This window comes from Antennarius striatus, chromosome 1 (assembly GCF_040054535.1).
Source record: "Antennarius striatus isolate MH-2024 chromosome 1, ASM4005453v1, whole genome shotgun sequence".
NCBI classification, from domain to species: Eukaryota; Metazoa; Chordata; class Actinopteri; order Lophiiformes; family Antennariidae; genus Antennarius; species Antennarius striatus.
The window spans coordinates 8,397,326-8,412,793 of NC_090776.1; the positions used below are offsets into that span (position 1 = coordinate 8,397,326).

At 37.5% G+C, this 15,468-nt stretch overlaps 1 protein-coding gene across 1 annotated transcript in view; it reads left to right on the forward strand.

Annotated features, from left to right (window-relative positions):
* itfg1 (integrin alpha FG-GAP repeat containing 1) overlaps positions 1 to 15,468 on the forward strand; it is a 185,739-nt gene that overhangs the window by 76,116 nt on the left and 94,155 nt on the right. Inside the window, exon 10 of the mRNA XM_068317549.1 lies at positions 1,091 to 1,236. Coding sequence (XP_068173650.1) covers positions 1,091 to 1,236 — 146 coding nt within the window. The remainder of the gene's footprint in view (positions 1 to 1,090; positions 1,237 to 15,468) is intronic.

A 15,468-nucleotide genomic window follows, 5' to 3' on the forward strand; every position in this document is an offset into this window, starting at 1 on the left:
GCAAAACCCATGCGTTATTTGTGTTTGTAAAAGAGCAAAAAAATGTGTTTAATATTTTAAATATAATTTGCTGACAATGTGTCTCCATCTACCTATTTTCTAATGTGCATGTTAGTGTTGTGTTTATAGCTCACAAAATTAATGATTTAATACATGATGTGTTTTCTTACACTCTTAAAACAATACAAGGAGTATTGGAGGGGTATTATTATCATTAGTGTCACAAGGATCAAGGATCACAAACCTAGATCATGGCAGCTCAGTTTCCCCGTTATGTCATAACATCTTAAATCAATCGTCCCCCAATAGTTTGACCCTCATAATATGACTCCATAAAAATAAAAACTACCCTTAGAATTTTGGTTCACATTTTTATGAGTATTCATTTGATATGTCTGTGTAGTGTAGGTTCTCAGTTATCCAGGTCATGGTTATCCAAAGCTGTTTAACTTCTTCAGACTTCACACTGAAGAAGTCTCTTGGATGAGAGACAAAACATCTTCAAGAACTTTCTTAACATCCAGTGGATCCACTTAAACAGCTTTGGATTAATTTGATATATTCAATACAATAATATAATTTTTTATGTTTTTTTCAGGACCTAACTCGATTTGTTTTGAATGTCAGATTTGGCGTGAATATGAATCATCACAGTTTCAAGTTTATTTTTTTGTGATCTCAAAATCTTGTAATTGCACCTTTTCAACAAAAATTATAAAAACAAAAAAAAATGCTTCATACATATGAATTTTATCCCCAACAAAATTTAAGGAATTGTTCTTGGGTATTTTTCCAACCTCTCCAAAGAAATTCATTAAAATCCAGTGCATGAGAGGTAACATATATTTTAGACCTACATACATGTCCAGATTCCTCTCATTCCACCTTTGTAAAACCAACAAATATTAGGAACACAATATACTTGGCAGGGGTAATTTAACAATCGGTATAGTTGCTTTTAGAGCGGTTTACATCTTTCAATTTTTCATCTGTTTTATCCTCTTACTTTTCTGTTTTCTCTATCGCTATATTCAGTTTTATTGTATTGAAATGTTTCTTTAAAAAGGTTTTTTTTCTAATGTTGTTGCAGTGGGTGTCAGTGCTGTCTGATTTCCAGTGGAAGGAAGCACTTTGGGGCTTTATCCCAGGGAATCGACCTCTAGTCCTACACATTGGGGACTACAACTTGGATGGCTTCCCTGATGCCCTAGCAATCCTCCGCAACACAAGTGGCAGGTAGGAAGAAAAATAATGCTGCGCTCCATCCATGCTTCACTAGACTTTGTTTAGTCTTCAGGGTACTCAAGAGAGTGTTTATGACTGAGGTATTCTGAACAAAGCTACAGATAGAACTGTCATGCATGTAGATAATGCTTTCATCATTATCTTTTCATCTTGGAGGATACACAAAGCAGCGAAGTGAACACTGCTGTTCTGTGTAACATTTTTTTCAGGTAATGTTTAGTCAATGAGTGTGATTCTTACTAGGCAGGGGATCCTTTGGAATCCTGCCAAGTGGGTTCCTGAACCCCACTCCAAGTAATCATGTCATTACTATATATCAACATGGATGCAGGGCCCAAGCTTCAGATTTAAGAGCTGCAGATGTAGCTCAAAGTACACTGTACCTGTGTTGTTTTATTTATCTGTAGTTTCTTAAAATTTGTCATGAGAATGACCAACAATGAAACCTGTCCTGTACAATTCCATATTTTAATGAGATTATACAAACTATAGCATCTAGAGGGACAAAGTGTGGAATTGACTGAAATCTAATAACTCATCCTTTAATAGCTTATTTAAATCTGTTTAGCTATTAAATATATATTTCTTTCAAAGACTCAAAATGGAGGGAGGATTTACTCATTTAATTACTGTGAAATTACTCTGCTTGTGATGACATATTTTCTTGCTTAGAAAAAATTGCCTCCATGACAAACAGGAGCATCACTGATCCTGTATGTATTTCACTTCTATTAACAGTCGCACTCATGTTTTTGTTTAGTTTTTGCAAACAGTGCATCACGCGGATTGACCCAAGAGCCAGAGTAAAACAGGGACTATGACATGTAACTTTCCTTTTTTAAGCCCAGTAATTGATTTTTTTTATTTTTGCAAAAACACTTTAATCACATTCAAACATTTTACAATTTCACTTTAGATGAAAGCACTACAGTGCTTCAGAAGAAGATTTTTTGCAAAAAACACTTCAATCACATTCAAACATTTTACAGTTTTTCATTAGATGAAAGTACTAAAGTGCTTCAAAAACACTAAAAACCAATAAATAAAAGGAAAATACAATTTAAAAATTAGTGCATCATATCACGAAGTTTGCAAAAGTGAGTTGATCATCATTTTTGTGACACCAGATGTTCCTAAAGTTATTTAGGTCTTTTGCCATTTTATAAAAAACAAATTCTAGTTTTAAGCGACATCTGATGTTACAGCAAAAAAACAGTAGCTGCTTCCTGAACAGTATTGTTTTCAATTCTCCTCTTCCTGGTCACGTAAATTGCGAGTTTTGCCTCTCCAGCAATACAATTTAAAAGCTGCCACTTTCTTTCATTCAATTTATTGTACCCAGCACCGTAAATGAATTTCCTGATACTAAAATTTTCACTGAACAGATTAAAAACATTCGTTAGAAGAGTGAAGAGCACTGCAAGTCTCCCACACTCACTAAAAGTAATTGAGGGTGGAGATATTAGAGCTGATAATATAAGACTGAAAGAATATTAATTAGGTTCTGTCATAAATAACTTTAGGAACATCTGGTGTCACAAAAATGTCCTATGCACTTTAGTTGATGATCAACTCACTTTTGCAAACTTCCTGATATAATGCACTAATTTTCAAATTATATTTCCTTTTTTTTATCAGTTTTTAGTGTTTTTGAAGCACTTTAGTACTTTCATCTAATGTGAAATTGTAAAAGTTTTGAATGTGATTAAAGTGTTTTTACAAAAATCAAAAAAAATCTTTCTCTCTGTTTCTCTCTTTCTCTTTCTTTCTCTCTTTCTCTCTTTCTCTCGAATTTGGTTTTTACAAAATGACAAAAGACCTAAATAACTTTAGGAACATCTGGTGTCACAAAAATGTCCTATGCACTTTAGTTGATGATCAACTCACTCTTGCAATTTTCTTGATATAATGCACTGATTTTTAAATTGTATTTCTTTTTATAGGTTTCTAGTATTTTTGAAGCACTTTAGCACTTTCATCTAATGAAAAATTGTGAACTGTTTAAATGTGATTGAAGTGTTTTTGCAAAAAAATCTTCTTCTGAAGCACTTTAGTGCTTTCATCTAATGTAAAATTGTAAATTGTTTGAATGTGATTAAAGTGTTTTTACAAAAAAAAAATCTTTCTTTCTCTCTTTCGTTCTTTCTTTCGTTCTTTCTTTCTTTCTTTCTTTCTTTCTTTCTGCTACTAAACTGTCATTCAACGTCTCTTTTGCTGTACGGTAATATTTTTTCACAGGCGTGACACATGGAATTTAATAAGCTATAACAGTGTAAGACTTGAACCATCATTTGCATCAGAACTATAACCTTGCAAAATACCTTGACTGCAGGACAAGGGGTTTAGCAATGGTTTGCATTAAGGACTTTATGACATTGTGCTTTAATGAACAAGCGATTACAATCCAGTTTACTGGAGCACAGACTGGGAGAGAAGGCTGGTGAGGTGAGCCTGTTCTTCAGCATATGGGCAAGGCGACTGATAAGAGGGCCCTTTTTAAAATCACTTCAGCCTGCGCTAGGACACCGAAGAACTGTGGACACCAGGGTGTTTGTCTGTTGAAGGACCTATGTGGATTATCTGGCCTCAGAGATGAAGATAAGATAGCTGGAGGGTCAGGGCTATGATTGTTGATGCATACTGATTGTTTTGTGTGTTTGTGTTTCTTAGGGTTTGTTTGATTGCTTGTCGTGCCAGACATAGATGTTGGTTAAGAGCCTCTTACACATGTGTACTGGAACCCTACATTGTGTTCAGATTTATAATCACTAGTAAATCTTGTCAGGCTTAACTAGTTGAAGTCAACCTCCTCTCCAAATGACTTCTTTCCCACCAACTGTAATCACACACAATCTGTAGTTTGTCTTTTTTCCTCTCCCATCCTCCATGTCTTTTTTTATGGGAAACCCAAGCATTGTAATCCCATCTGACCCCAGCAGTAATGTTTTAAGCCACATCTTCGGCATATGGAAGAATAGGATGAACAGAGATCAATGTGGTAAGAAGAAAAAATTAAAATCATTGTCACCAATCTGGACTGCAGGCCAGATCTGGTCAACAAGAGGCTTCCATCCAGGCCATGAAGTCACTAAGACATGAATAAAAAAAGGCAGATCTGATATTTTCACATCAAATTAATTGTCCAGACTGCCCTTCACCAGACAAAGGATCATGTCTGTAGGTTGAGACAGAATATAACACTTTTAGTCAATTGAGGTTGTCTAATGGACTTGTGTCATGTTTTGTTCGTTTTCGTGAGTTATTATTATTATTGGTGTTGTTATTGTTGCTATATCATGTAGGGATAGGTTGAGGGGCCTTACATTCTGATGTAGCAGGAGGGTTAACTTACTTGGCTTCTTGAAGACGTTGAATACCCCTGATTTGAATGTTAGATTAAGATTAAGACCTCTGGTGTGTCCAACCTCTTGGACCTTTGTGCTGATCTTGAAATTTATTTTCGCCCAACAGTACATGCGATAATTCTGGTCTGTGGTCTTTTTAGTCAAAGCACAAAGGTTCAGAGTTTAACTTTGAGAGATGGGATATGCTTTTTGTGTTTTTTGGAGGTATTTTATCACATCTACTGTCTGATTTGGATTCAGTAGCATTCTGCAGTCGACTCAGAATTGGGCCTTGGTTTGTCTTTGATTTCGCACTGACCAAATGCTCTCTGCTTACCAAACATTTGTGCAGCCCACAATTGATCTATTTTAACTCCCACTCCTCTTCCATCCCCCTCCTTTTCTCCCTCTCTTCTCCATTCTTCTCCATCTCCAGCTTTGGTTATTTATAGCTCCTTTTCAGATAAAAGTCATGCCAATCTGCCTTACTCCTCCCAGCAAAATGAACAGCAATCTTGATGTTCAGAATAAGGAGATGCGGGAGTGAGCTGAATTAGATGATAGTAATCAGGTAAAAACAAATTGATCTATGGACTGATGGTGGGAACAGTCTGGATATTCGTGTTGCTGTAAGGTCATTTAATATACAGGAATCTTTTCAGAAGAAAGTGTATTTTTTATTATTGCAGTTTTTTGTTAGGTTTGATTCGCCTAATTTTTTGATCATTCATGGGATCGCAATTGAAAAATATGGCATCTTCAGAATATTGTTGCATTTGAAGATTTGACAATGCAATTATGTGTCTTATCTCATTCTTGATAATGTCATCAAAGTTATTTTAGATTATTGAAAACTTTTATATTTTGCGGGAGGCTAGTAGATCATCTATTTATGAGCTGGAGGACATATTTAGGGTGTGTGCACGCATCGCGCATGTTCATGTTTTCACGTTTGTGTTGTGTATGATTTCCATCAGCAGCTCCGAAAACTACGCTCCTCGGGCTCCACATTACATCCAGGTCACAGGACAGATGGCGCCTCCAGAGCCCCTGTCTCGGCCTTGTGCTGTGTCACAGACTCACACAGACAAAAGCCATTAATTCACCAATACAAGTAGAAGTCTGTAGAATTGGTTGAAAAAAGATCTTATAGGTGTTGCATTGTTTGCAAAAACATCAGCAGTAAGACCTTTTTGGAGATAACAGGCTATATATGTAACAAGACATACACACAGACTCACAACAGCATCAGTTGTGTGACTCTAAAAGAAGTTTATTTTGTTCCTTCTGTTCTCTTATATGCAGGAAAGTTTTTGGTTTTTTTTCTGGAAGATGTAGTTCTTTCAGGTGTGGATGTCACAGCACAGTACTGCAGAACGTACACTGTTTTACAAACCACATTCTCAAATTTCTCCAGGAAATACAAACATATAGCTATCTGAATATTCATGTTCGGTTCTGACTCCCTGTTTAGTCACACAGTTTCTTATGGGATGTGCTGAGTTCAAATGCAATATGTATTTACAGTAAAGCGTTACTTGTTTTACTCAGTGGAGCTGTAGATTTCACATAAAGAAAGCTTGAATTTTTGAGACGCCTTGAGTTGGGCAACTGCATTTATACAACAATTGCGGACACAATTATTTATGATGGTATTGATCATTAATCTCACTTACTTTAAAATATCTCTATCCAGTCATTGTATGGAGACAAATGTTCCGATTATCGTATTGTCCTGCAATGACGTTATGTGTTAAAGGCGAAGGCATCCTCACCTATATATTTGAATAAGCTCACTTGAAAAAGTCTCACACTGTCACGCTGTCACCAACTCCAACCACTACCTGTCAATCAAGCACCCGACCAATCACGGCACATCTGCCAGAAGGAATCGCGTGAACAATATGGCGTAAGGCATCTGCTATGTTAGGAGAAAAAATGGCTATACATGGACTTCCCAGTTGACATAATTTTAGAGTGTCATAACTATTCCAACAAAAACAGCAGCAAATTTTGAGTGGAACTATGGTTTCAATCAAAAAAAAACGTAGTCTGTCCAGCAAGGGTTTCCGTTTGGAATGGGACACTTGATGTCGTATCCAAAATGCTCCTCGGGCATCTGACAAAAATGATCTTTAAGTAACTACATACAGTTCTCTTCATGTAGTCAGCTAACACAACTATCACTTCTCTAAAATTTCTTGTCCACTTGCTGTTTTGACAGGTGCCTTTTCTTTTAACATTAGCTTCTTTCCCAATCTCATGATCAGTTAGCTTCCTTTCTCCAGTTAGCCTGCTAACATTCATCTACAGCCACCCAGCGCAATCCATGATTTGCCAACACAAAGTTGTTACGTCACCACGTTGATTTTTGACTATGTTGGGTGTGCTTGGTATATAATACCAATACATTTGTTTTCATATGTTTGGTATGAAGTCTGATATTATTGTTTTATCGTGGAATTTCCATGGGTTTCCGCTAGTTTTCATATAATTCTTTTGGTGCTCAAGAAGACATTATAGCTAGTACTTCACAATTATCATTAAAATCATTGGAATGGATGATGGAAATTCCTGCTTGCATCAGTAATATTAGATTAGTAGCTTCACTGTTTTACAAAAAAAAAAAAAAGTGTTCAGAAACAAATAAAGCAAGAATCTCTTGGCTGATCTCCTTGTGGTTCTGTCACCGCTGAATGATGAGTTACAATCAAACAGCTAAGTAAAGCAAAGTGTAAAGTCAATTTATAGTCAGGTTCATTCATCTCAGGAAATAATGGGTTGTACAGTGTATACATACCATTAAATATGCACTCATGTGCATGGAGTGCATATTTAATGGTATGGGTTAATTCCATTAAAACAATGAGGAAATACAGTAACAGCAGTTTGGAATTTATAAAGTGTTAATCAATTTGATGGTAGCTTTAAAAAATCCATCATGATATTCATAACAGATTAAGTTAAACAGCTGAATTGTCAGCTTTGCACTATTACGTATTTAAGTCAAAGCCAAAAGGAAAAGAAGAAGTCAAAAGAATTTTAGATTTGTAAGGTTATGGCAGACTGTCCATTCATTGTCACCTATGCAGAAGATGCGGTCAGTCGTTCGTCCAGCTGCCACAAATGCAAATAAGGCTTTCTGTGGCGTCTTTTAAATGTTGCAGTAAAACACAGAATGTATCATAATGAATCCAGATTTCCTCACATCATGCCTCTTTACACTGCATCTCTACTACTTTTGGGTCATGCTTTTATCACATGCATGTAAATTAATGTTAATATATTTGAAAAAATGTCAGCATCGAACCCCTGTGGTTGTAAACCAGAGGAGTTTACCCCCTGCTACTACAGTGCTATGCTAATTCTCTAGTGGTATCTGCACATGCACTAATTACAGTATGTGAGAGTGTGTGTGAGTGCATGGAGATTGGATATTGAAAGCCCGGCTGTATAGAAAGAGATTATCCTCAGCAGTGATCATGTTTGGATTTTTTTTTCTCCACTATATCACATCTAACACTGATTAAAAGGCACATGGGTCAGCTTTAATGTGTGATCCGCCTCAAGTGCTTTAGATATAATTACATGTGTGCATGTGTCTAATGTCTATATCCACATGTGTTTCTCTAGCATCTGGGGGAAAAAACAGCCTGATCACCTTCCAGGCATCCGTCTTTGAGCCAGATCAGCAGTTCTCCAGGCTCTCCAGGCTTTTGGAAAGCCAGAGCAGACTCATTTACAGTAACCTTTAACCTCAGAAGATAACCGTGGCTCAGATAAAAATGGGTCCAACAAACATGATTGGCTATTCATGCATATAGAGAAAGAATGATAGTTGGACAAACTTGACATGCACACAGTTAGAGACTGTTTTTCAGTTCTGGGGAGCAATGCAGTATGTTTTAACAGAGTAGCCAGAATACATTTTAATTTTTAAATTCTGCACATTGGTATGTTTGATTCTATTGGTGTATTTCACACCCATGTCATTTACTCAACATTTACATGCAAAGATATGGTTGAAAAATAATATTGAGCAAGTTAAAACTTGTTGTGTCTTAAACTGTTGCTTAAGGTCTTGTTTGATTTAGATACAAACCAATATTGTTAGGACTAGGAACACATCATACTTCAGCTTAAAATGGTGCATTTCTAGATTTTACCCAACCGCTGGTCCCTACCCTTCTTTGTTACAAGGCCAGCTCATATACTGTACATCAACCCTGGCCTAAATGTGACAAGTTCAGATGTCATTACAGAACATCTGCCTTTTTCTCATGCTTTATTTTAGATTCCTTTTCATATCCCATGTAGTAATAATTTGCCTGATTGGCTTCAGGTTATGTTATGAGCATGTGGGAAACATCTTTTAAGCAGTATTGCAGTTCTACTATCCCCCTCGCATCCACCACATAAAACTGTCAAACTCAAAACAAAACAATGTACAAGTCAGTGAGTACCAGCATGGCATAAATACTTGTCACCTTACAAGTTTCACTGCGGAAAGAATAATTCATTAATCGAACACACTTTTGTTCTAGGGCTGTGTTATTTTTTTCTAAAGAGCTGAATAATTAAAAGCAATTAATAATCTATAAGATACTGCACTGAAGGAGGTTTTTTCTAATATAGCCAGAAAATTGTTTTGACTACGAATACAAGGAATATTTTCCCCTTGTGGATTATACAGTGGGGTAACTGTGATCTTTTCACAATGTTCCTTCATTTTTTTTCCCTCTGCCTGCTAAGGGATAGGAATTTCTTGAATACTCTGAAATCCAGATTTTTACAACTTGTAACCCAAATAAATTTTACAGTTCTGCAATAAATATGACTTGGCTATGCTCTGAACTCTGATATTTACCTTTGCTATGGGGTTAAATGTTCAGCTTTTTGTTGCTAAATCTTATTGAACATTGATAAAGTAGTGATATTTACTGGCCTTTGCAGAGTTTTGCACTCTACTGAGTGCCTTTTCAAACATTTCCGTCTTTTGACAAAAAAAGGTACAGGAATCACCAACATCTTTAATTTGTTTTTTCTGTTCCATTACTTCCATAATGTCTGATCCTGATAATACTGTATAATGCATTAACCAAACCTCTTTGTGTTCATCAACCATTTGGATGGATACAGTGCCTATGTACCCACATACTTGTCAAACCTATTGAGTACAACATTTCAAATTTGTGTATATATGAAATATGTGTTATTAAAATACACGGTGTGTGGTGGCCACCATTATAAAGCTACTTGAATGAAAAAACATTTGCTACTGAGCAAATATTTCTTTAAATACATTAATTAAATGCATTGGCTGAATCATGCACCACTCAGTTCATTAGCAAATTCATTAATTAGTATAGTCTGAAATTTATAGACTTGTAGCCTATTATTATCAATGAATGTGTAATTGTTTCCCCTGCCTTCATATAAATTAAACACAGAAGTGTAATTAAAGAAAACTGGGATCCTATTCAAATATGATGAACTTTTATAAACTGAAATTAATCTTTTTTTTTTTTTTTCAACAATGAAACAAGTGTTGAGTAAATGACACAGGCAGAATATCATGTCTGTCTCAGTCCAGTTTTTAGAAACTGCTTCATCTCTATTGGTAACACCAACACACACACCTTATGTCAAGGGGAATAGTGGGCACTGTGTGCTGCATCAGAGAATGAGCCCATGGCATTGTCGGTTTATATATTTAATCATTTGTTTTTGTCTTTCTACGTATGTTTTGCATATTTTTGTGTGTTTTTTCCTTGTGAACTACCTTCAAAGTTAAAAATCCCAAACAATTTGCCAAAGGGCATAATTTCCTCCTGCAGAAAACACTCCTGCTAAAAAGTCATGTCTCTGATTCTTTACCATTGTAATGATGTTACAGTGTGAGTTAACACAACCTTTTATTTTTTTATTAACCTAGTGCTAAACAACTGTCCTCCTCGTATTCAAATGTGGTAAAATACAGGACTCAACACAAAGACACAATGTTGGAATAGAAAAGTTTGTGCAATAAAAACCACTTACGTGTGTAAACCTGAGCAATCTTGGACAAATCCCTGAACAATTTGTTATCACTGTTCAGTTACCTGGTATAGTTATGACATTCAATAGGTCACTCTCTATGAATATTTAGATGTAACCTGAGGGAGACGTACAAATAGGTTCTCTGGTTGAGATGGCAGGAAAGATAGTCAGAAGGCCGACTCTTCTCACCCCTCAGGACATGTTTGACCATTTGACTATCTGGCAGGCCAACATCATCCTATAATGCCTGTCACATGTGTTCAATCCTAAATTTGTGCTGATGGATTTTGGCAGGAAGTAGAGTCCCTCTGTGTAAGCACAATTGTTATAAACACTCATTTGTTGTCTTCGTCATTCAAGCTTATTACCCAGAAGTTCCTTGAGGCTGACAGAGGCAATAATCCAGATGTTAGAAAAATCCAGTTCCTGCTACTGTTGTTTGTTTTGAATGTGTGATATGAGTGTTCTTGTTTGTCAATGGTGTGAAATATATCTATGTCCTAAGGCAAGCGATTGTGTTAAGTTTACAAGTCCAACTCACTCTCATGCTTTTATTACAGACTATAGTTGTTGTATGTGAAGTAATTATTCATAGGTTTAATTGCATTGTTAATGTTTATGCACCAGTTTATTTCAACCTGGTCAAATTTCTTACATGAAGACAATAATTACACCTTGACCATAACCCTGGAAAATAATGATAAGTGTCAGCACCTTTATAGATTGAAGCCTATTGAGTTTGCAATCTCCCCACTTATATATTTGAATAAGCCCACTTGAAAACCTCACACTATCATGGTTTTTAACTCCACCCACTACCTGTCAATCAAGTGCCCAACCAATCACGGCACCCAACCAATCATGCCGTATCTGCCAGAAGAAACCACATGAACAATATGGCGTGGGGCAGCAAGGCTTTTTGTTGCGGTTATGCCTTTCGTCCACACGACAACAGATAGGAGGAAAACGCTGGCCAAAGCAATTTTTTGAAAACGCTGGGTCTGTGTTGTCGTGTGGATGCTGTAATAAAAACTTTTTCTATCCAGGGACGTCTTCCTGTAACAAAAAAAGCTGTGACGTTAATGTGTGTGACTCGTGTCTACATCTACACACAGAATGGACGGAGGTAAAACCGGCTATTTTCTGACGTATAACTCCACGTCAAAGATACGTTGATAAACATGCTTGACAGTTGGATATGTGTTCGCCTGTTTCTTTCTTTATGAGTCATAAAGTTTGTATATTCATTTATTCATTCACGTTCCTCGCCGACACAACTTCTGCGTCATTTTGGGATGCACGGCCTGCTGGTGGGAGAACTCTGTGATGGAGGTCGTCCTCCAGGAGGAAAGCCATCCCGGTCCCATTCTCGTAATTATTCTGCTTATAAACGTGTTGATCAACACACTTATGCTGCTACGTGTGGACATGGTCTGATTCAGGTAGTAGTTCGGTTTGACAGCGATATAAGGCGGGTGTTAAAGCTGGGGAAATATTGTCAAAAGAAAAATCACGTAACACCTGCTACAGTGGACAACAATGTTGTTTTTAAATATAAAAAGCAAATGATATGACCCAAGCTATACCTCAACGTTACAAAAGCTCAATCATTGTCCATACCCCAACCCCAAACACCCTCCCCTCACTTAAAATGCTTCCTGTATTTTCATTTTTGTCATGTCCAAATGATCATTTTCCATTCTGCCAGTGTGTGTGTGTGTGTGTGTGTGTGTGTGTGTGTGTGTGTGTGTGTGTGTGTGTGTGTGTCTGTGTGTGTCTGTGTGTGTGTGTGTGTGTGTGTACTGTATATGTGTACAAATGTGGAGTTAAAAGTAATTTCTCTACGGGAATTTTTAATACATTTATTTCTTTTATTTTTTATTTTCACACACACACACACACACACACACACACACACACACACACACACACACACACACAAACAGACACACAGTGTACTAACATCACTAAAATATACATGTTTTGCATTTTGCATTCTTCCTTACTTTGCTGACAGTTTTATTCACAGGCTTTCTGCAAAATGCCACACACTTCAAACTCACATCAACTGATATTTTAGCATCCAGTCGTACTAGAGCAAATGAAGCCTCATGAAGCTTCGAACCGCAGTGAAACAATTGGGATGAAAAGCTTCAATGCTTCATGGGGCTTCATCTGCCCATCAATAGCTATACACAGACTTCCAGGTTTACATAATTTTAGAGTGTCGTAACTGTTCCAACAATTTTCATGTTTTTGAGCAGAAAGTCCAAACAGCAGGAACGACACAGAAAAAGGCAACAATTTTGTGGGTGAATCTAGCTGGCTAGCACAAACAGTCTGTCCAGCTATGGTTTCCGTTTGGAATGGGACAATTAATGTAGTACCCAAAATGCTCCTCGGGCATCTGACAAAAATGGTCTTTTGTCCATGTAGTCAGCTAATAGAACAATCACTTCTGTAAAATGTCTTTTCCACTTGCTCTTTTGAGTGGTGCCTTTTCCTTTAATGTTAGCTCCTTTCCCCATCTCACAATTAGTTAGCTTCTTTTCTCCAGCTAGTCTGCTAACATCCATCTACGGCTTCATAATTCCTGCCCAGCGCAATCCATGATTTGCCAACACAAAGTTGTTAGGTCACCACGTTGAATTTGGCTATGGGTTCCCGTTAAGGGGAGCTGGAGTCTATCCCAGCTGGCATATGGCGTGAGGCGGGGGACATTCCAGGCATAACACCAATGCGCCGCGGAGCCACACACAAAGACAGACATCCACGCACACTCACATTCAATCATATGGGTAGTTTGGAACGGCCAATTAACCTGAAGCTCATGTGTTTGGAGGTGAGAGGAAGGAGGAAACCTGTAAAGAACCTACGCAGACATGGCGAGAACATGCAAACTCCGCACAGAGCAGGACTCAAACCCAGACCCGCCGTGTTGTGCAGCGACAGCGCTACCCACTGCGCCACCGTGCCACCCGGTGTCAACCATTAAAATCAGAAATGTAGCTGCTGATCTCAAAAAATTGTCTCTCTTATATGAATATTGATGAAAATTAACATTTTAAAATAATATACAACACTGAAAATGCATCATGCAAGTATTTGCCATTTTCCTGCTTGTTCAATGCATATAGAAGGTACCAGCTCACAGGAGGGCCATCAGCTCAATTTCCTGTGTCACTTTCTCCCTCATTTTGTACATCAAAGCTATCGTGTCTCCCTGGACACCAACAGAGATGCTCCATGGGAACACACACGGCTGCAATTGCACATAAAGATAATAGCCCCTTCTTTGCTCACCAATTTACTTTGAAAATTAATTAAATCTTCCTCATTAAGGTTTGAGGGCTCTCTGGGGGATTGGGGTTGAGCGGACTGTCTCTGTGTGGTGTACTGTAATTGTGCCAGAGAGAGTTGGGCAGAGTATGCATTTTTTGTTAGCAAGCTAGTGAAATGAGTGATGCTGCCTGAAGGCAGCGATATGGGGAGGAGAGCTTACTAAAAGCTTAAGAATTTGTCTTTTAGCATGCAGGCTGTTGTAATGAAACCATGGTGATATTTTTTGAAGGAATCAGGTATAACACAGCATTGGTGGCTATTTATTCACAAATATTTGCACTTTGAAAAATATGGTCTGATTTCCTGTAAGAGTCATCTGAATGTTTTTATATAGGAAGAACTTTTTGTTCTTTTTTCCCCTCATTTCTGCTTCCTCTGTAGTTTTTTTTTTTTTTTTTTTAAGATGGAGGGGTCTGGAAGATATGGTAAATATTTATGCTGGAAGACATGGAAAAAGCTTTCAAAAAGCATTTTTAAGCTGAGTTGAATGACTTATTGTACTTGTACTCTTTTTATTGTACTCTCACTACCTCAAAAATCCCAACCACATTAACAACTAAAATTGAGCATTGTACATTATAGTATTTGCATATTGACTTTTCATGAATAGTCATATGAATGGAACAAATTTCATTTATCTCCAAACTTTTGACCTTGAGTGAAAGGTCACAACAAAAGAAAGATGCCATTCTTAGACCCCGTCCACACGATGACGGATTTTTAAAAAAAATGCAACTTATTAAACTTCTGTCGCATCCACACGACATTGTTTTCAAAAAAACATTCGTCCACACGTAAATGCAGCAGTGCTTTTTCAAAGAGGACTATAAGCATGCCAAATAGTCTGGGGCGGCAGTGGCTCAGTGGTAAAGCGAGTGGCAGAGCGGGTCGTCCAATGTTCTGTGATAGGCGGTTCGATTCCCGCTTCCGCCCAAAAATGACACCCGGAGGTGAGCTGACAGTGGGAGGTGTCAGCTCACCTCCGGGTGTCATTTTTGGGCGTCATTTTGGCTGACCATGCCTACAGGCCCCCTTGTGTGTGGTTGTGTGAATTGCAGGGGCCTGTACACACTAATATGCACGTGATTGATAAGACTAACAAAAAACTAGAGTGTGCATTCTTAATTTCCCTTTGGGGATTATAACAGTATATAAAATATAAAATAAAAAAAATAAAAACCATGTGGTGGCAGTATAGAGTCAAATTTTATCCAATAGGAATCCTTCGTATTTAGTTGTCACAACACACGGGTCGATAAATACGACATCACAGAGGTTTTCGTCGCAGGCAAAACGTCAGCGTTTTTTAAAAGTTGCGGATACATCATCCACACGACAATGCAGACCCAACTTTAAAAAAAAAATCCACCTAGGCCAGTGTTTTCGAAAAGTTGCATTTTCGTTCCGGATATCTGCGTTGTCGTGTGGACGGAAGGCGTAAACGCAAAAAAAAAGTTGCGTTTTTAAAAAAATCCATCATCCTGTGGACGGGGCCTTA